Source organism: Diceros bicornis, chromosome 24 (genome assembly GCF_020826845.1).
Source record: "Diceros bicornis minor isolate mBicDic1 chromosome 24, mDicBic1.mat.cur, whole genome shotgun sequence".
In the NCBI taxonomy this organism is placed as follows: Eukaryota; Metazoa; Chordata; class Mammalia; order Perissodactyla; family Rhinocerotidae; genus Diceros; species Diceros bicornis.
In genome coordinates, this window is record NC_080763.1 from 45,550,757 (window position 1) to 45,571,738 (window position 20,982).

Consider the following 20,982-nt stretch of genomic DNA (forward strand, 5'->3'; position numbering starts at 1 on the left):
ACATCAAGGAGCCAGGGAAACTACAGGTATGTTACCTGTCCCAGAGCGAGGGCGAGGACCTGGCCAGCCGGCCCTGCAGGACGCGGGGCTGCCCGAGGCACGAGGGCACCCAGGGGCTGCGCAGCCTGTGGGCGAAGAGGACAGAGCTGCTCAGAACGGGCGGGGCCCCGCCGGCCCACCATGGGCACACCGTCACAGAGGCATGGGGATCCGCCCCCCACCTGGCAGGAAGACTTGCCATCAGCAAGGTGGCAGGGTGAGAGTGTAGGAACTGGGGTGGGTGCCCCCAGCCTGTGCACCTGCCAGTCCTGGCTGCCTGAGCCCATCGGTGGGCCCGAGTCCCACCAGTGGCAGGGTCCCCACCCGCAGGCCTGCATCCGCCATCTCAGCCTCAGAGGGGAGCGGGGGTGTGGGAGGGCAGGCACCCCAGCTCTGGGTTCCCATCTGGCTCCTGCTCCTCGCAGGCAGGACCCATTGGTCAGAGAGCCCAGGAGGCAAGGAGGAGGGAGGGACACTGACGCCAGCCCCCCACCTCTGCTGGGAGGCTGTGACGGGCTGCTGTGTATGGACAGTTGGGAGGGGGTCGTGTTCTGGAGGCTGTGGGACCTGATGGATGTCAGGGGTCCAGGGCAGGGCCCCCTTCACCCTCCCTGGGACCCCTTCTCACCCAACCCTGCCTGTGGCCTGTCTGGGCAGGGCAGCAGGTGGGACGGAGTGGGGAGGAAGCGGCGTGGATGGACATGTGAAGGGACCCAGGCCTGCCCTGGCCCTGCGACGGCGCCGCCCTGCTGGCAACAGGATACACGTCAGAGCCTCGGCCAATCCCCTCCCTGCAGCCTCTCCGGGGACGCTCCTGTGGCCTCGCTGGCTCTGGGGCCAAAGCGGGAACCTCACAAGAGGATGCTGCCCCAGAAACCAGGCTTCCAAAGAACGCTTCGAGACACAGGCAAATGTTCACATTAGGAGAAAGAGCAGTATAATCCCACTTAAAACATAACGGCATATGGGGCTGGCCTGGTGGCCTAGTGGTTAAGTTCGCCAGGCTCCAATGCTGCTGAGTGATCCGAGAGCGGGGCAGGAGGGGCCGCCTCCCTTGGGAGCAGCCCGAGGTGACCAGTCTGCCCTCGGTGGCTCAGCTGAGGCCAGCGATTCCTGTGGGAGTCGCCCTCCCAGCCCTTGTCAGCCAGGCCCACCCCAAAAGGCCCCTCGACAGCAGGGACTCCTGGCAGATGAGTTTTCAGAAGAGTAGAAGGGAGGCTGGGACCCAGGGGGAAACTGAGGCCCAGGAAAGGGGCAGCGCTTGCCTGGAGGCAGAGCGAGTGGGGGGCATGACCGTGACTCGACCCAGACTCTGGCTCCGGTCACACACAGGGCATTTATCACAGACAACCTGCTCTTGTTTTGAGGAAAATTCTCATTCCCAGCCTGTGGCATGGGGAGCACCCCCATCCTAGAGATGAGAAAACTGGGGCCCAGAGAGGTTAAGCAACTCTCCCAAGATCACACAGCAAATCTGCGGTGAGGATGAGGTGAGAACCAGATCTGCCGGCCCCTCCCGGGGCCGCCTCCCCGGGTGCCTCCCAGGGCACCTCTGTGAGAGGATGGCAGCAAGAGGGCCGCCCCTGCCCAAAGGCCCACCAGAGTGTTCTGAGAGGAGTGTAGACGCACTCAGGGAGACGGCGGAAGAAGGAACTAACTGCTTCCCACTCGGCTTTCCTGGCCGCGGGCTGTCAGCAGGGCCAGCGATCGCCCCAGTGGGAGCTGGCATGGTGGAGCCACTACCCTGGGTATGGCCAGCTGCGGTGTCACCCTAGCTGGGCACATGAAGCCACTTCCCACCCTTGCTGGCAGAAGCACCTGGTGACCACTGAGCAGGTGGATGGACAGAGGGTTGGCCCGGGCTGCCAAGGCTGACCTTCCCTGAGTCACCAGGGCCTCAGTGATCCCAGGCGCCCCTTGTGCATGTGGGTGTCCTCACGTGGGGAACAGCTGCCACCTGGCCCTGTGTGTCTCTCAGGACGAGATGGGCCCCCGGGGGCCTGGAGCCCTAGGAGTCAAGGGCACGCTTGGACCCCGGGGAGCAGTCGGGGTCAGGATGGGAGCAGCTGTCTGACTCCCCACCAGGGAGTGGCTGGCTCAGGGAGTGGGGGGAGACCAGCCAGGCCCGCTTCGAGGGGCTGAGGGGATCGGCTGAGGGTCCCTGGGGGTGGGGGTGGAAGGGGGCATAGCGAGTGCCAGGTGCTTCCCCTGCCTCAGCTCAGCCTCAGAGGGGCGCCAGTCACCCCCAGGGGACAGATGCAGACGGCTGTGGCCACATGTGGCCGCCCTCTGACCTCGTCCATGGGGGAGAGGGGGCTACAGCCACGCCCGGCCACACCCTGACCCCCGCACACCTCGCCCACAGGCAAAATGACCCAACATTTTGCTCTCCAGCCACCCCGGCCCCCTTCCTCCTCTCCCTGCTGAAAGGGACAGCTGCCTCTCCATTCCTCTGATCGCCCTGCTGTGGCCGCACTCACACCCATCCTCCAGGTTGTTCTCCATGCTGTTCTCTCCACCGAGAATGCCCTTGCCTCCATTCTCTGAGTCCCCAGATCCTCTCCTTTCTTGTGAGGCTCTGCTTAAATGCCACCTCTTCCGGGAAGCCTTTCTTGGTTCCTCCTCGCTGAAGGGTCCCCATCAGGCAGACTGCCTCCTGCTGCCCCTCCTCCATCACTCGGGGCCACCTGGGGCCCTGGCCTGGGCTGTTCCCCATTCCCCTCGATGCCTGTGGTGCTGTGCTGGGCACAGGCGGAGGAAGGGCACCTGAGCTCCGGGGGCCCTGGAGGCGGGAGAAAACGGTTCCCTGCTCTGCGGTGTTGACCGGGTTACCAGGGGCAGAGGCGCACCCTGGCGGGCGGGCCTGCAGCTCCCATCCCTGGCGGGCTCTGGTGGGGGGCGGGGCTGGGTGGGAGGCCGGCGGAGGCGCCTGGGTGGCTGCGTGCCCCTGGGGCTGGGCTGAAGCCGCCACCCGCCAGCTCCCAGATGCCAAGAGGCATCCGTGGTCAGCAAGGGCCCGCGTCCCTGCGGCTGCCCCCCCCCCCCGCCCCCGCCGGGCACAACCCGTCTCCTCCGCTCCCGGCGCTCAGGCTCGGCCGACAGTCATGCTCCGGCAGCACCAAAGTGCTCGTCATTCTTCACAGGCTGCAGGCAGCTTCTGGTCTTGGTGACTTTGTCCCCGTGTCCCCTCTGCCAGGATCGCACTCACTCCCTCCTGCTGCAAGTTAAGTGCTCCCCACCCAGGGCCTGGGGGGGACCCTGGCACGCCGGCCCGCCCCAGCTGGCCCTGGGTGGGGACCAATCGCTGCTCCCTCCTCCGTGAGCGCTACAGGGGCTCAGTCGCCGTCCTGTTTATCACTGAGCGATGGTGCCAGGGTCTCCCGCTCCCCCTTTGCCCCCCAAGCTCCAGTCTCGCCCCAGCAGCCAGACGGCACATCACCGAACCCAGCCAGGCCATGACCGCCTCCTGTCAGAACTCCCCACGACTCCCTGTCGCCCCAAATCCTGTCCCCTCGGACCCCCCACTGCCCTGCCTCGCCCTGCGCTGGCTCCCCTCCCTCACGCTGGCCTTCGGGCTGCGCACGAGTCACCCTGAGCCCCTTTCTTCCCACCCCAGGGCCTTTGTCCTTGCTGGTCCCTCAGCCGTCTGGGAACATTCTCTCCCGGCTCTTTCCGGGCCCGCCCCTCCTCCCTCAGGCCCTGCCTCCCGGGACAGCCTGTCCTCCCCCAGTTCTATCTCATTCTGGAGGGGCGACCACCTGGTTACCCGCCTGCCTGCCTGCCTGGGACTGGCCGTCCTCCTTCACCTTCTGTCCCCAGCGCCCCGCACTGTGTCCCCAGAGCCAGCGCCACCAACACATGTGGAATGAGCAGCTGCACGAGCACGTGCACAACAAGGAGCTGATCTGGTCTCCGGGACGGCAAGGTCTGGGGCGTTTTTATATCCCCAGGGCCTACTTTGGGACTGGATAAGTGGGGGTGGCTGGAAAGAGCCTAAGACCACATCCTCCCCTCCAATGCCAGGGAGGAGCAGCGCCCCGGCCCCTGCCCTCTCACGCAGCCCCGAGCAGCTGGCTCCCTCGTATCTGCCACTGGAACGCGTGCTCATGGGCGCAGGGACTCACGGCCAGCTCCCGGGGTCCAGGGCTGCCCCGGCCGAGGTGACCCTGGTCCCAGAGAAAGTCTTTGTCCCCAGAGATGCTCAGACCCAGCCGGTCCTCTCCCAGCTGGGCCTCTGGCTGGCCCCTTGGCACAGCCCCAGCAGACTCTCAGGACCCCCTGCGCGGGCCCAGGGGTGGGTCCCTGCAGAACCGACCCTGCCCCCAGCCCCACCCCGAAACCATTCCTGAATCTCCCCGCAGGGGGCGACACGTGCACAGAGGTGGAGACCCCGGATGCCACCGCCACAGCCACCAGCCTGCTGTGGAAAGCTCGTGGGAAGGTGGTGCCCACGTGTGCATACGTGTGTGCATGTGTGCTGGGGGAGGGGAACGTCACAGTGCTGACCTGCGGGCCCTCAGCCAGGAGGGGTGCAGCGATTCCTTGAACTGGACGCCTGCCCAGGTCCTGCTTTCTCCTGGCCCACCCACCAAGGTGGCCCAGTGGAACTACCCCCCACCCCATGGCCTCGGGTGACATGGCTACTCCACGGTTCCCTCCTACCCAGAGACAGGAGACAGGAAATGCTTCATCTCGCCTCATCTTATCAGGAGGCTGCAGCCCTGCTCCTGCTGCCCCTCTCTCTGCCAAGGCAGAACCACATGCTGGAAGCTGGCAGCACTGCAGCCTGGTGAGCTCTAGGCGGGTGGGCCAAGCAGGGTAACCCAGGCAGGTGGATGGAACAGTTGCAGCGTCGCCCCTGGGCCTTTGCACATGCTGCTCCTCCTGCAAAGAGCAGGACATCCCTTTCCCTGCTCTTTGGTTCACTCTATTCGCCTCATCCAGGAAGCCTTCCCAACCTACTACTGGGTCAGGAGCCCTCTTCGCTATCCCTGTCCCAGCCCTACAATGCATGGGGTGCTCTCTGGGTGCAGGGGCTGTGTCTGCTCCTCCTCCTCAGGGTCCCAGCACCTGGTGTGGGGCTGGGCACATGGCAGGGCCTGATGGCCACGTGCTGGAGGAGCCCATGGCCTCGGGGCAGCCCTGGTCTCAGGAAAGCACAGCGGCCCTGAGCTCCCAGCAGCTCTTTCAGGAAAGGCCTGGGGACTCTGGCCCTCAGACAGGAACCGAGAGAAACAGCAGGGCTCCGGGGGTCTGAGGAGGGCGGGTGGGGCAGAGCCACCTAGGACAGCGGGCCATCAGCCCTGGGTGTCCCTCAACGCCCACTCTGCAGGCCATGGCCCATCGCTGTCTGCACTGGTCCTCATCAGACCTGGATTGCAGATGAAGAACCTAAGCCCTGAGCAGCCACGTGACTTGATGTGTCACAGGCAAGTCAGGGCAGCCCAAACCCAGACCTCCTGGCCCTCAGCTCCGGGCTCTGCCAGTCCTTTCCAGCCACAAAAGCCTACAGAGAGGAGATGGACAGATGCTGTGTTGGCCTCCGGAGCCCAGGGCTGGGAGAGGGGACTGCTGGGGCAGGGAACATGGGCCCCAGCCTTGAGGCTGGCACGTAGAAGTGCACAGCTGACACTAGCTGAAACAATCACTGGGGGCCAATGGGGTGACACAGTGGAGGATCTGGGGTGTCTGGGGGCTGGGGAGGAGTGTCAGGCCCCAGTCCAGCTCCAAGAGCCACTGGGATGTCCCACGGGCCTTCACCCATGCCAGACCCTTCAGTTATCCCACTTCTGACACCCGCTCTCTTTCCAGCTCATTCCCTCTGATGCCCCTTGCTCCCTCAACACGCCGCCTTCCCACAGCCCCTTGCCCACCTTGTCCCCACTGTGTCACTCCCTCAAATCTCCTCCCCATCTCTCTCTTCATTGTACAACACTGGGGCCAAATGCCCGTGGTGGGGGCCACCTCTCCACAGACTCGGCGCCCGCACCCACACGGACAAGAGGAAATCATACAGTGGAGCTGACGGGCCTCCCTTTCTGCTCACCTGCAGACTGACCCGGGACTCTTACCACACCCTCTGTTCCAGTACCCCCCACCCACCTAGAACACGACTTCACGCCTTCACTCTGCCCAACCCCCCCAACACCTCCCCACCCCAATCACCACAGATGACCTCGTTTCCTTTTCCGCTTCCGAGAAAATGAAGCCACCCAGAAGGGACTTCCACAGATGTCACCGCCAGGTCTACCCACCTGCCAACATCTGCTCGACACCGGCGTCGCCCGCTTGTTACTACAGACAAGCCGCCAGGCATCCCTTCACCCGCTCCGGGCCAGGCTCCCGCTAGTCCCCCTCACTCCTGAACCACTGATCTCTCCCTCTCTTCCAGATCATTCTCTCTGGCATAGCATGCAGGTACTTTTCCCACAGTGAGAACAACCCTCTCTTGACTCTCCAGGTGCCTCCATTCTCTGCTCTGTGGTAATGTCTGTCCTCGTTCCCATCCTGCCGGGACCAAGGCCCACCCGGCTCTTGCCGGTCCCTTCTCGGTCCTCACGTGACCTGAGTCCTCAGCAGCCAGTGACACGGCCGAACCCTCCCTCCTACTGCAAACACCCTCCCCCATGGTGGCCCTTCTCAGCCTCCTCATCTCCCCAACCTCCTGACACCAGCAGGTTCCGGAGATCAGGGCTCTAGCCCCTCCCCTTCCCTGGGTACACTCACCCCATGGTGACCCCAGCCACAAACACCAGCTCTGCGCTGAGGACCCCCAAACTTCCGTCTCCCCTGACTCCAGCTGTATGTACCCCCTGCTGCCTCTATCTCTGCCTGGACGTCTTGCAGGCAGCACTGACCTGGGGGGCCCGTGTGAATCCCCCTCTCCTCCCCACCCCCATTCCAGCAAGGCCTCCCCTGCCCCGAGGCCACACCTACCCTCCACCCAGAGTCAGGGTTCAGGGGGTGTCTGCAGGGAGGACGGGCAGATGCAATGATCACAGGGTCAGCCCCATGGCTGATGAGGAGCTCCCTACAGGCTCCCAAATTGACCGCCCAGCACTGCCGTCCCTGCCCTGAAACCCAGGTGACAAGGGGCTGCCATTCAACACTTTGATGATCAGGTTCATTGCTACCCACCGTTAACCCCCGCTGGCCTCACTAATCTGACCACCCCACCAGCCGGCTCTGCAAACAGACACGGACACACATTAACCGGATCAGCGGGAGGGCCTGTTTTCCGCAATTCTGGGGATCACAAAGGTAATCAGGGCTGCGGGAGGCCCACGGGTGACCTGGATGGCAGGGCATGGGGCGGCCGGCCCAGCCCTGCATTCCCTCCACGCCCACGGGCCTCTCCAGCATGCCCTCGGTCCCTGGCTGGTCACACCCGCCCTCACCTCCCCACCGACCCCACACCTCTCCACACCCACAGGAGACAGTCCCGAGGGCAAGACCGAGTCTGGAAGGAAAGGGCAGGAGATATGATGGTGGATTTCAGCATCAGCCGGGGGGCTGGAAGGAGGCACGGGGGCCGAGGGAAGAGGCTCCTTTCTGGGCCTCAGTTTCCCCATCTGTAATCTGTAATCAAAGCCCAAAGGGGCACTTGTGACCTTCATGACCTCTTTCTAGAAGCTTCCTCCTGAGATCACCCCCATTCAATCATTCAGTCACCCAGTGAGACCTACTGTGTGCCAGTGGCGTTTTCCTCATTGCATCCTCACCCGGGGCCTGGGGTGGGGTGTGCTGCCCACCGCGCAGATGAAGGCATCGTGGTCTGGGGGGTGAGGGCCTTTCCCAAGGGCACCCGGCCATGAGCACGGGAGCCAGGATTCCAACGCCCCCCTGGATGGCCTCCCCTCTCCAGGCGGCCACCCCAAACGTCACCACTGGTCCCCCAGCCCTGGCCCTCACCTCTCTTGCCAGGATACAGGACACAGAGGCACAACACCACAACCCCCCGGCAGAGCACCGCCCCCCCCCCCGTGTGGGTCACAGGGCTCAGGAAGTGGGGGCTGAGGAGCCAGGAGACCTGGTCCAGGGTCCTGCTGCTTTCACCTGGCAGACATTTCGTGTATCCCCTGCCCGCCCCTCTCCATCTTCCCATCTCAGGCAGTGCCAACACTGTTAAGACAGTGTCCTCGGCGTTGCCCCCCGACACGGCGCCCTGGTGGTCGATGAGCCCCAGGGCCTGGATGGGCCTGTGGGGGGACGGGGAGATGCAGCAACGCTAAGGTTGTTGTGACGGTGAAGTGGGACGCACAGGCAGGGCCGGGCACGGCGCCTGGCGTGGAGTGGGCCCAGAGATCTCAGACATTCAGGGCTGGTCCTCTGCCCGTGGTGCATGCGGGTGAGGTGGGACGCTGAGAAACGGGCACACTGCCCGTCCCGGCTCTGAAATATCCGCCACCCCCGGGACCTGGATGTGCCCTCCCGGCAAAGGTGCAGACAGTCTGGGGGTGCAGAGTTGGCCCCCCACCCCCACTCTGAAATTCTCACAGTCCTAACTCAGTCCAGGGCTGCGGTCACACACACCCCCACCCCCCACCTCGCTGGGTCCTCTCCTTCACAGGGGGAATAATGTTACCTGCCCGACGGGTGGGGAAACAGGGCCTGGGCACAACGAGAGCATTGGAGAGAGGGGCAGACAGTTAACAGCCAGAACTAGCCACCAGCATTAACCACGTGCCAAGCTCCGTGTGGACGAGTCAGTCCTCAAAACAACCTTCTAAGGTAGGTGCTGTTATGACCATCCCCATCTTACAGATGCAGACACTGAGAGGCAGAGAGGTTCAGAAACGTGCCCAAGGCCACACAGCCAGTAAGTGGCAGAGCTGGGATTCAAACCCCGGTGAGTCTACTTCTTAATCACATCCTTCATCAGGGAGGCTTTCTGGAGGAGTGGGGACTCAGATGGGCTGTGAGGACAGGAGAATTTGAAGGGCAGCGCAGAAGAAGAGAGGACAGTCTATGTGGAGGGTCTCTTTATAACGCCCTGAATCCCCAAGGGAGAAATCAAAGTGAGGAAGTCATTCACACTGTAGTGAGAATTAGTCCGTAAGACTTCCTCCACTAGGATCAAGTTTAGAAGTGGGGCAGAGAGCCTTGAAGGACCACACTTAGGGACACGCTGGGCCTGCTAGGTGGGGGAGAGAGGACAAGAGGTGAAGAGTAGAGGGTCTGGAGGGAGGGGACAAGGAAACTCAACAGCAGTCCTGCAGGCAGCAGGTGAGTCCCAGCAGGCGGCCAGCCTCACCCCCAGAACACCCCTTCTTGAGTTGGCAGGTCCCAGATCACAATGCCACTCAGTCCCCTGAGTGCCTACTGCATACCCACTCTGCCCAGAGAACTGGGGTGCCCTCCAGGACAGGGCCCGGCCTGGAGCAGGTGTGCAGCAGGGGTCTGCTAAGTAAAAGGGGACACCCAGGCCTGTGGGGGAGACGCCCGCCCCTCCCCCACAGCTGTCCCTTCTTGTCCTGTCAGTTGCTCTATGCCCCCGTCCCTCACACTCCATGTCCCGCCCGTCAGGAGACCTGCTGGCTCTCCTCCCTAACAGCAGAACCTGACCTCCTCTGCTACCTCCATGGCCACCACCTGGGCCGTGCTGCCGTCACCTCTCCCCCGGTCCTGCCTCGGTCTCTGCCCTGGCCTCCCGCTCGGCACCCCCGCAGCCAGACGCAGCGCAGCACACACCTGACCCTGTCACGCTCGCTTGCAAGCCCTCCGCGGTCCCGACTCACCCGAGGACAAGGGTCCCCTGGACTCCGAGGCTCCAGCTGTCCCCTTGCCTCCCGGCCTCCTCGTCCTCTGCCAGCCACTCCGGCCCTCGTGGTTCTGACGGGGCAGGGCGCTCCCTCCTCTGCACCTGGGCCCCTGCTCTGCCCTCTGCCCCGAGCCCTCTCCCCCAGCCGTCCTAGCCCCCTCGCCTGCTCAGGTCCGTGCCCAGGTGTCGTCCTCCCAGGCCGCGCCCCCACCCCGGCACACTCATGCCGCCCTCCTAGTTCTTGGTGGGGTTTTCGGTCTCCCTAGCACTTGTCACCGTGATCTTTATTTATTTTAAAAGGTTTCCTGTCTCCCTTAACTAGAGGACGTTTGCCCTGTGTGGTCACCGCTCTACCCCCAGCGCCTACAACAGTCTCTGCAAACAGCAGGTGCTCAATACATACTTGTCACCTATGTGCTCAACGAGCACATTAAAGCAGCAGTGACCACCCAGAGGGCCGGGCCGGGGACTCCCAGGTGAGTGAGGGAGGCCCCGAGGTGACGGCGCAGAGGGAGGAGGGCAGGGCCCTGCTGAGTGACCGGTGTGGGGGAGCGGCTGTGCCCGGGCTGAAGGGGGGCCTGGAGGTGTGGGAGGTGCACCCTCAGCTCTGGGCTTCAGGAAGGCCGTGGGGTGTGGCCCCGAGGAGGGGGACACTGGAAGGGGAGGCAAGTGGCCTGTCTGAAGGGACAGGTGCCCTGGGCGTCCACGGGCCGGCGGGCTGCACCACCTGGCCAAGTGCCGCAAGGACGCCTCCCACGGGGCAGTGTCCAGCTGCTGGGTGAGGCTGTGGCCTTCCTGGCCCCAGAGACCCCGACAAGTCCCTTTCTACCTCTGGCCTCAGTTTCCCCAAACCCCTCCAGTGCGGCGATCCCCCATGGCTGCGAGGGCAGGGGCCGAGAGCATGGAGGTCAGAACTCAGCCACCCGTGAGGACGGACGCCTGCCCACCCTCCTGCTGAGCCTCCGCGCCGGTCCCCTCCTGCCACCGGGCCTTTGCCCATCCCTGCTGGTCCCCCCCAGAAACACCTCCCCCGCTCCTGCTCCTCTCAGTTCAAGCATCTCTCCCAGGAAGGCCTCCATCTCCTGCTGAGGTCGGATCCCTCCACCGGAGGCTCTCTTGTCAGGGGATTTTAAAAAACAATAGAAAATACTACTCCCTGGGGGCCGAGGGAGTGGGGTGGGGGCGCAAGTGCTCCCAGCACTCCTCTTCTTGGGGGGCAGAGTGGAGAGTCCCCCCTCGGGATCATGAGGCGTGGGAAACAGCTGCCCCCACACGCGCTCCCTCCTCACTGTCTCCCCAGTTCACTCTTGTTCAAAAGCATTTACTGAGCACCTACTGTGTGCCGGTTCTAAGCCCTGGGGATCGGGGGAGGGCTGCTGTTCTGGGAGGAAACAGATAATAAACAGGATAAATAAAGAAAACAAATTGAGAGTCGGGTGGGATCAGGGGGATGGCAAAGCAAAGCAGGAAAGGGGGAGGGGGTATAATTGTAAATGGAGCAAGGTGATTGCCGGGAAAGGCCTCCCCCATGACATTTGAGAAAGATGTGAAAGGAGGGGAGGCAGGGAGTCCTGTGGATACCTGGGGAAGGACATTCCAGGCAGAAGGGGACAGCATGTGCAAAGGCCCTGGGGCAAGAACCTCTCTGATGTGTTTGAGGAACAGCAAGCAAGCCTGGTGCCCAGAGGGGAGTGGGCGAGGGGAGAGGGGTGGGAGATGAGGTCAGCGTGGGCTCATTCACGAGCCGGCCTGACAACCGTCTGTCTCTTTCTCCGGGGCGTCATCCTGGCGTCTCCCCACAGTATCTCCAGCATGGAGAACAGCATCTGGCATAGGCAGGACCGCAACAAATATGGGTGATATGAATAAATCTGAGTGTGGGCCCAAACATTTGGTGTCCATGTGCCAAAAACAAAGGAGCCCAATCTCATATCACACACAAAAATCACTTTCAAGTGGTTTAAAGGCCCATAGCTTCATGACATCAGAAGGGTTTCTCAAGACACAGAAAGCTTTCATCAGAGAGTAAAAGCCTAACATTCGACAGAATTAAAATTAAGAACGTCTGTTCATCAGAGGACCATCTAAGAGGGAGAAGCGAGCGGTGGGAGGTGTATTTGCCACACACATAACTGACAAGGACTAGCGGAGAACTCCTACAAATCACAGGACAACTTGATGAAAGCACGCCCAGAAGTCACAGAGAGGAAACCCAAACGGGCGGGCATCCGGGGAAGCGCAATTAGCACACCCCAAGACACAGCGCATGCCCACCACCTGGCGGTGCCAAGTGCCGGGACCAAGTGCCGGGAGCCGGTGGAGACACAGGAGCTCCCAGGTCCTGCGGGGCGGGGACTGCAGAGACCCCGGAGACGTGCCCTGTGCCCCACAGTTCCGCTCCGGGTACCCCCCCAGAAATGCAGCGCGTGCTCCCAGACCGCTGGGCAGGAGGTTCCACAGCAGCTTTGTTCCCCGTGGTCCCGGCTGGCAGCTGCCCAGACGCCCATCAGGGAAGAAGCAGGCTGCAGTAACGTCGCCCCCAAACGCCGTTCCCCAGGACAGCCCGCCCCGGACAGCTCCACGCACCACCAAGGACGACGGTTGCAAACATGATGTTTTGGTGAAAAAAGACCAGCCTGAAAACCACCGCTCAAAGACCCCACGTACGTGAGGTTCTAGACCGGGTGAGACTTCACTCTGTTAGCTGGCTGTGCTCTCAGGTGGCCGAACCGTGAAGAAAACAAGGAGCCTCCGATCACAAAAGTCAGGATCCTGGAGACCCCTGGGGAGCTGGAGGGCGCTGTGATTGGGGAAGGGTCTTGGGGGTCCTTAGGGGGCTGGCAGCGTTCAACTTCCTGACCTGGGGGGTGGTCATCCTGAACTTAACCTCAAAGCTGCACGGATACGCATGACTTTTTCTGTATGCCTATCACGGTTCACAACTTCAAACAATTCTATTTTGGGGGGAGGGGTGGACTTGTAACCAGAATAGCTCTGGGTTTCCTGGGCACCTTCTGCATCCCAGGTGCCATGCGAGGCGACTGACCCACTTTCCTAGATGACAGAGGAGGGGACAGAAGTGCGCACAGAGGAAGGGGCTGGCCCAAAGGCGCACAGAGGACAAAGTGGCCCAGGGGAGTGAGGGCGGAAGGGACCCTGGGCAGAGGAAGGCAGAGGAGGGGATTAACTCGGGGATTAACAGAGCAGCCGGCTCTGCACACAGAGCCAGCCGCTACTTGCTGATATCTATAAATATTTGAGCGTCACGGGAAAGTTTTTCAAGCAGTCAGAGGCAGGATGCTGAGTGAGTGAGGGTCAAGGGGCAGAGGGCACACATTAGGCCAGAGGCAAGGGGGCCAGACCTTGGGGAGCCTAACTGTGGGCCAGCCGCTGCCAGGTGTGGGGCTGGGAAATCGAGGGGTCAGACCCAGGCTCTGCTTGCAGGGGCTCCCATCTGGGGCAGGGGGGAGGACAGAGGACACTCCCATCTATCTCCTCTCTCCACCCCTCACCTGTCTCCCTGGACACATCCTTGCTTCCTCAGGCCCTCGGGCCTTTGCACCTCTTGGAAAGTTCATCCTGTCTGTCCTCCTTGCAAACTCCTATTGATCCTTCAAGCCTTGGCTCAAGTGTCCCTGCTTCCAGGAAGCCCTCCCTGATACCCCTGGCCAGTGTCCCTGACCTGGGATCCCCAGGAGGATCTGTTGAAGGGCCCGTGTCCCTGCTCTGGAGGGCTGGCTGGCTCTTACTGTGTCTCAGCGCCCAGCGCAGGACCTGGTACATAGAGGGGGCATGAATCCACTGGGAGTGAGGGGTAAGTGGGTCACAAAAGCCAGAGAAAAGGTGACAGGGAGGACAAATAGTTTGCCATGAGGACAAGAAGGCAGGTGGAAGGGCATGCTAGGCAGAGGGAAGAGCACGGGCAAAGGCAGAGAGGCTGAAGGTGACAGCTTGTTGGGGACTCAGACGCAGCACTGCAGTAGGGGGTGGGTGGCGAGGAGTGGGAGTCAGGCAGAGGGGCTGGGGCAGGGACAGCCCAGCTGTGTACCTTCCCCCAAAGGGAGCCATGGAGAGTCACAATGACATAGTCTTTTTGCTCCTTCAACAAGTATTTACCGGACTCTCCCTGGAGCCAGGCTTGGTTCCAGGCACAGGGGTGGGGGGCTGGAGGGTGGGGGTGGGGGTGTCAAGTGGCGGATGGCTCCCAGGGCTGCCCTGCCCTCTCAGTTCAGACCCCCAGGCCCTGCCTGCGATGTGCAGAGACTGCACTCTAGGGCCAAGGGGCAGGACCCAGGCGCAGGGGCCGCCCTCTGAACCCCCCAGGACCCCTTCCCTGCGACCACAGGTGTCTCTTCCCCTGCCTGGGGAACGTGTGGTAGTGTGGTCCCGATGCCCCACAATGGACCGCTCCCTGGGCCCTTGCTGTGGGCCAGGTCCCCGGGGCGCATGCCAGCCACAGTAGCTCTCGTCAGCCTCCCAACAGCCCTGTGTGTGGGGGGGCCAGGACACCCACTTTACAGATGAGCAAACTGAGGCCCAGAGACTTTGCCAGGCACTGGGTCTGTGGGACCCCAAACCCTGTGACCTTCCCTGTAGGAGGTCACGCTGACCAACTTCCCCTACATCCCTCTGGGCCTCCTGGTCCTGGATTCCTTGAACTAAACGCAGGACAGAACCCTACAGGGCAGCCCCCCTGCACTGGCTGGGAAGGAATGTTCTGGACAGGCCCTCGAGGCAGCTCTGCGAACACTGATGGGGTGAGAGGGAGAGGAGAGCAGGAGCCTCCCCAATTCCAGGAGGCTATGCTGGGTCCTGGCCCTGCAGGACCCCCATTCCCGCCAGCTCCAGAATTCTGCCTTGTCCGAAAGGCCATGTGGCACAGTGCAGCCCAGAAGCCCAAGCCCTGGCCACTGCCACCAGCCTTCAGGACTCAGCCAGGGGAAGCCCTCAGCCCACCTGGCTAAAAGACGCCTGGTGCCCTCAGCAGCTCGGCCAGTGGATCTGCTCACCTGGCTCACCTGCCCACCTGTGTCCCCAGCCAGGCTGGGCCACGTCTCTGCCCCTACTGCCCAGAGCACAGGGGTCGGCGCTCAAGAGCCCTGGCTGGGCATGGAGAGAGAGGGAAAGAGAACCACAGAGGGGACCCTCCAGGCTGGCCTCAGAGTGCCCCACGAACACTACCTTTTTCTCCAGTCCCAGCTGAGTTAAGTAGTGCCCCTCCCCCATAGGGAGCTCAACCCTGGCAGGGGCACCCGGGAGATGACAGCCACTGTGGGGTACCAGGGAGGGCCTGAGCTCATCTGTGTGGCCAGAGCCGGGGCTGCCCTCTCTGGGTCTCACCAGCCCCACCCAGACCTTGACCGTGACAAGGGGGCCTGGCTGACGGACACTGGGTTTTGGATCTGAGCTCCTAAAGCCGAGACTGGACCCCTCCTCCCAGCCCAGGACAAGTGGGTCCTGGCCCTGTGGCACCCACCAGGGAGGGCTGCACTCCAGCTCAGTGGCCAGGAGATGGCCCTGCTCTGGTGTCCAGTCTGCCGCCTCTGTGAGCCCAGCTGTCCCCAGACGCCCACCCTGGCATTCCCAAGTGACTCACCCACAGCGCTAAGGGTCACCTTGGCTGGGTCACCCCAGACCCTCTCCCCCAGACCCAGGGACCTGCCCCGGAGCAAGCCCAGGCTCTGCTGGCTCCCTGCCTCTTGGGGAATGGGTGGGCTGCTACCTAGAGTCCTCCCCACGGATGCCGATTCCAGCCTCGGGAGGAGGGAGGAAGGGGAGGGGTGAGGCCAAGAGACCCTCTAGGCCGGGGTTGACCGCGCTGGGAGCGAGCAGCCGGAGCCGGGCCTGCTGCCCACACACCGCCTCGGCTCAGACTCCGGAAGGAAAACACAGGAGGGGTGTTCCCAAAGTGGGGGTCAAGGTGGCCGAGAGAAGTCGCGGAGGAAGTCGTGAATATTCAAATCGGCTGCTCCCCGGCCTGCGGCGAAGGGAGCCCGGAGGAGTCCGCAGAGGCTCAAAGTTGAGCACCGGGAGGGAGGCCGCGGGGGACACTCCCCAGACGCCGTCGCGGGATTCCCCCAAAATGGCTACAAGACGCGACTGCCTCGGCCAGCCGCGAGGACTCCATCCCCCACCCCGCCCCCACGAGGCGGAAACTTAAAAGCTCAGAACCAGGCTACAGTCAGCTGGGGGGTGGGGGACAAGCCGGTGCCGAGGACCCGGTGCGTAACAGCAGGAGCGGAAACCTGGAGGGTCCCGGGGGACAGCGGAGAGTCCAGGGCAGGGCACCGGGGACCGCGGAGGCCGGCGTGCGGGCCGGCCCGGCCGCCGTGGCGCACCCCCTCCCCCCGCCGCGGCGGCCCCGGCCCGGCCGAGGAGCCCCACGCGGGGCTCCCCATTGTCTCGCCGCGCGCGCACACACGCACCACACTCAGGCACCCCGGCCCGGGCCAGCCCCGCCGAGGCGGCCGCGGCCCCGGAGATGCGCTCGGGCACAGCCTCCTCCCTCCCCGCGCCGTCCCCAGCGCCCCCACCCCCGACCCCGGCCCCCGCGAGCCGCGGCACGGAAGACGCTCCACTCACCTGAGTTTCTCCATGTCTGCGGCAGAGGCCTGCGAGAAACCAAAGGAGAGGGTCAGCAGAGGAGGCGTGCGCTCCGCGGCCGCGCCGGGCGGAGCCGGGCACAGCGGGCACGGGCTGGCGCGGCGGCGGGGCACCCCCGCGTGGTTCGGTCGGTGGGGAGCCCGGCCCGCGCGCCCCCCGCCCCCACTCCCCGGGCGCGGTCCCCGGGACTCAGAGGGTGCCCCGGACCGCGGCCGAGTAACAGGTGAGCCCGCCTGGGCTGCCGTTCTCCCCGGCACCGAGTTACGCCCCCCGTGGGGAGGAGGGGGCTGGCCCGGAGACTCGGGCTGGTACGGCCCGGGGCGATCCCGGTCCCGCCCGAAGGAAGGGGACCCGGCCCGGTCCCGTTAACTCTCCGGTGGCCGCGGCCCCCACTGCTCCACCCCCACCCCGCCCCGCCCGTTAACCCTTCCAGCCCCGCGCTCCCTCCCAGAGGAAGCCGAGCAGAATCTCCGAGTCGGAGAATGTTCGAACCGGGGACCTGGGGGCCTTACGGGATTGACACTTACACAATCCGAGGGGGATGGCATCTGGGACCTCAGACTCCTCAATCGGGGACCCTGCTGCCCTCAGATGCTGAGGTTCTGGCCTGGCTCGCCCCTCCCGGGCCCGAGGGATTAACCCTTGCGCGCCCGGCTCTCCGGTGGGGCTCCCTGCCGGGCTTGCGCAGACCCGCCCGCGCGCGCCTTGGAGACCCTCCCTGCCCAGCCCCGCGCAGCCGGGCAGCCCCTCTGCGCGCCGGGCGGGGGGACACACCCGTTGCCGTTAACCCTGCGGACGCCGGCGAGCGACGGGGACCGCGAGCGGCCCGAGCGGGATCGCACTTCCTGCGCGGAGCGGGGGGCGCGGGGCGGGCTCTCCATCGCCCGCCCGGGAGAGGCCGCTCCCGGGGGCTTTCCTGGTCTTTCTGTGCCATGACTAGCATTAACAGGGGACGAGGGGCTGAGCCCAGGGACCACGCGACACACCTGGGAAGACTGATGACTGCCCATCCCGGCCCCTCGCGCCGGGCGCCGCCGCCGCGTCCGCCGGGAGCGCGCTCCGCTCCGGTCCGGGCCCCACGCCGCCTCCCCCACCGCCCCGCCGGGCGAGGGCGCAGCCCGGCCGCCAGCGCCGAGCTGGGAGGCCCGGCCGGGGGGCCTCGGCCAGGCTCGCCACCAACTCCCCGAGTGCCCGGGCCGGCCTTCTCGGGACTCCCCTGGCCTCAGTTTCCTCACCTGCAGGCCGGGATTGGGGGCAGGGGGAGGCGGAGAAAGCGCTCTGCTGCCCTTCAGCACCAGCGGTCTGAGAAAGGGCTGGGGTGGGGGAAGGAATTTCAGAGGAAAGGATCCCCAAGGGGGCCGGATTGGCGGCCAAGCACAATCCCCGACACTCTAAAAGTTGTCCGAGACCACGAGCCTGGACCCCCTCTATATTCCCTCCTCCCCCAAGACAAAGAGTTGGCCGCCTGGCCAACACCTTCCGAAGCCCCCTATGTACCCCAGGCCCACCTTTCCCAGGTCCCCATCACCATGCTGAGCGCACTGGATCCCAGCATACAGCAGGTGCTCAATACACACGGACAATGCATGCTGGCTCCTACGGCACTGTGGCCTGTCTCTTCCTGCGTCTTCCCTTCTGGCTGTGAGTGCCCGGCAGGAGCCCGGTCCCTTCACCAGGCCCCCCCCAGCACCCAGCAGGCCTGGCCTCGCGGGCCCAGCGCAGGGAGGAGGAGCCGTGCATTCCGAGGGTCAGCCCAGCAGGTTCCGACCCAACCCCAAGTCCAAGTGTCCGTTCATCCACCAATGGTTCCTCCCTCACGTCTCAGCTCTGGGCTAAGTTCTTGCGGTGGGGAAGGGGCAGCAAATGAAGGGAGCCCTGCCCTCCGGGGGCCGATGGTTGAGAAAGGAAGCTCCCACTGCCCTCCTGGGAGTCCGCCCTCAGCAGAACGGCAAAAATAACAATACCGCCACCGCCCCCCCCTCCCCCGTCCATTTGCTCCGCAGGGAAGCGGTCACTCCGGTTTACAAACAGTGAAGCAAAGCTCGGAGAGATGAGCCCAGCGGGGCCTGGACCCCATTCCTCAGGGGCCCCTCCCACCCAAGACTGGGGACATCTATCCTCATCTATCTCCAGTTGCTTCAATCACTCACAGTGAATGACCTGCCAGGGAGTTTGTCTGAAATTAATAAGAATATATTAAAATTTAATTTTAAACATCTAGCATTAATTATTCACACTGAATGTTTCAGCTCTTCTGAAAGGTGTGTCTGGGAATCTCCCCCCACAAGGAGGGACTCCAGGAGAGGCTGCTGAGTTGCCCTGGTGGCAGGGGGTGGGAGGCAAGGCAGGGCAGGAGACAGACAGGGAATGGGAGGGGGTCCAGCCCTGGCACCTCAGCAGCCCCTCCCTTCACTCTGCTATTCCAGACCTGATGCCTGGCCCCGATCTTACCACAATGTCTCAAATTCTCCCAAGACCCAGTGCCTGTGGGGTAACCACTGCCCTCACCCTTAAAGCTGCCTCCTCCAGGCAGCGCTCCATGGAGACCCAGAGGCGTTGACGGGTTCACACCAGACCTCCACACCACATGTTCACTCCCTGGGGTAGAGACTGTGTCTTTCTGGCTGTGTCTTGGGGCTAGCCCAGCACCTCACCTGGAGCGGGGGGCAGGGGGTGTGCATGAGGCTCTGGTTGTGTGTGCAATGAGCAGTCACGGCTATGTGTGGCTGGGGAGCCATGAGGCTGGGCCTGTAGGGAGGTGCTGTGCCTTTGGCAATGGTCTTGGTGTGGAGGCCAGAGCCACACGTTCAAGTCTCGACTCTGCAATTCACTAACCAAAAGATTGGGGGATGCTCCCGAGATGCCCGTTCTACGGATGAGGAAACCAAAGCCGGAGCAGTAAAGGGCTGGCTCAGAGTCACCTGCCATAGCCCAGGCCTGCCTGGTGGGCTGTGCGGAGGAGAACAGGGGGCAGCGCCTGGGTCTTGGGCCGGAGGTGGTGCCTCCGTTGGAGGAGGAGGGCAGGGGTGGGTGGGGACCACGAGTGTGAGGGGCCTGTGGGATGCCCAGGTCCCCAGTGAGAAATGACGGGGCAGGAAATACCCTAGGGGCCTCTCTGGCTCCTCCAGGGCCCAGCAGGCAAGTGGGATCCCAGTGCTCTCCTGACACAGGTGGGACACGGTTGGCCACTCTGGGTACTCTGAGTGGGACAGTCCAACCCTGCCTCTGGGCGCTGTCCCTCCAGTGCCCCCCATACTCAGGCCGGATGCCTCTTCCTGCAACATACCTGTGACCTCGTTACCGTCTGCCCTAAACTCTCCCCTTGTCCCCTCTGGGTGGCCCAGCCTAGCGGCCACCTTTACTCCTCAACTACCTCACACGAGCCCTACTCATTGGCCAAAGTGGACTGTGCCACGCGTCCCTGTCTCAGCCCCCCTGCTGTCTCCTCCTGCAGTGCCCGTGCTGGTCCCCACCCACTGGATGGCCCGTTCCCTCCGACTCCGAGCCCCACTCTGAGCTCCCTGGCGACCACAGCCCCATTGCCTCCTTCCTGCCACCTGCTTGCTCTCCTGTTCCCTGCGCAACTCTGAAGCTTCAGGAGGACCTCCAGGTCAGAAGCAGGCCTGTCCACCCTTTAGTCTGTCCACTTACGGGAGAGGAATTAAATCTCATTTAACCCTTGCAGCGACTTTGTGAGGTGAGTCTTATCACCCCATTCTACAGATGCACGAACAGAGGCTCCAAGAGGCAGCCCCTGCAGTTTGTGTGTGGGTGTGTGGACATGTGGGGCCAGGGCTCTTGTCAGCCCCCACAGCTGCCATCTTCGGGGCGGCCCCTGGGCACGGTGACTGATGCACACAGTAGGCGCTCCCAGGAGGCCACAGAGGGGGGCAACTCTGTGCCCCCAGTCAGGCCTCAGTGAGGGTTGGTAAATACTGACTTGGCCCCACGTTACCCTGTGACCACACCCTGCCACCTGCCCCTCACTTGGGACGCACCGGTCACACTGGTCACCCTGCTGGTCCCGAGCTCACCCAGCTCACTCCTGCCTTAGGGCCCTTGCACTTCTCCCCTCCGCCTGCAATGCTCGGCCCGGATCTCTGCGCAGCTGGCGCCTTCCCTCTCTGATCACCTGTCTAAAGTAGCCCCTCTCCCCGCCAGATGACCTCTCATCACTCCCCGTCTCTGTGGACTCATCCTCTTTGGTCAGCTGCACGCCCCTGCCCCTGCCCCACTCCTGCACTATAAACGACCCCCGACAGCAGGGCCTCTGGGTTTCGGCTGCTGTGTCTCTATCCCCTGGGCCTGGTACGGAGGCCCCCCAGTGAGCCTGAACGGAGGCACTGTTGTTCTCAATCCCCAGTCAGAGGCATCTGCCCCTAAACCGAGCCTCCATCCCGCTTTCTCGGTCCCCCTCACTTGCACACCATCCCGGGCCATTCCCTAAAGCCCACCCCCCGCTGGGGGGCACCTGAGCCCACTTGGTACCCTGCACGGCATCCGCACACGGCACAGAGCCCTGCCCAGGGCTCTGCCTCCGCGGCTGCGGGTCAGGCCCGCTCCGGCCCCACGACTGGGTG

At 63.7% G+C, this 20,982-nt stretch overlaps 1 protein-coding gene across 1 annotated transcript in view; it reads right to left on the reverse strand.

Annotated features, from left to right (window-relative positions):
* The window catches only part of BEGAIN (brain enriched guanylate kinase associated), a 47,190-nt gene that overhangs the window by 13,437 nt on the left and 12,771 nt on the right, over positions 1 to 20,982 (reverse strand). Inside the window, exon 2 of the mRNA XM_058567712.1 lies at positions 16,382 to 16,410. Within this exon, the coding sequence (XP_058423695.1) occupies positions 16,382 to 16,410 (29 nt within the window). The remainder of the gene's footprint in view (positions 1 to 16,381; positions 16,411 to 20,982) is intronic.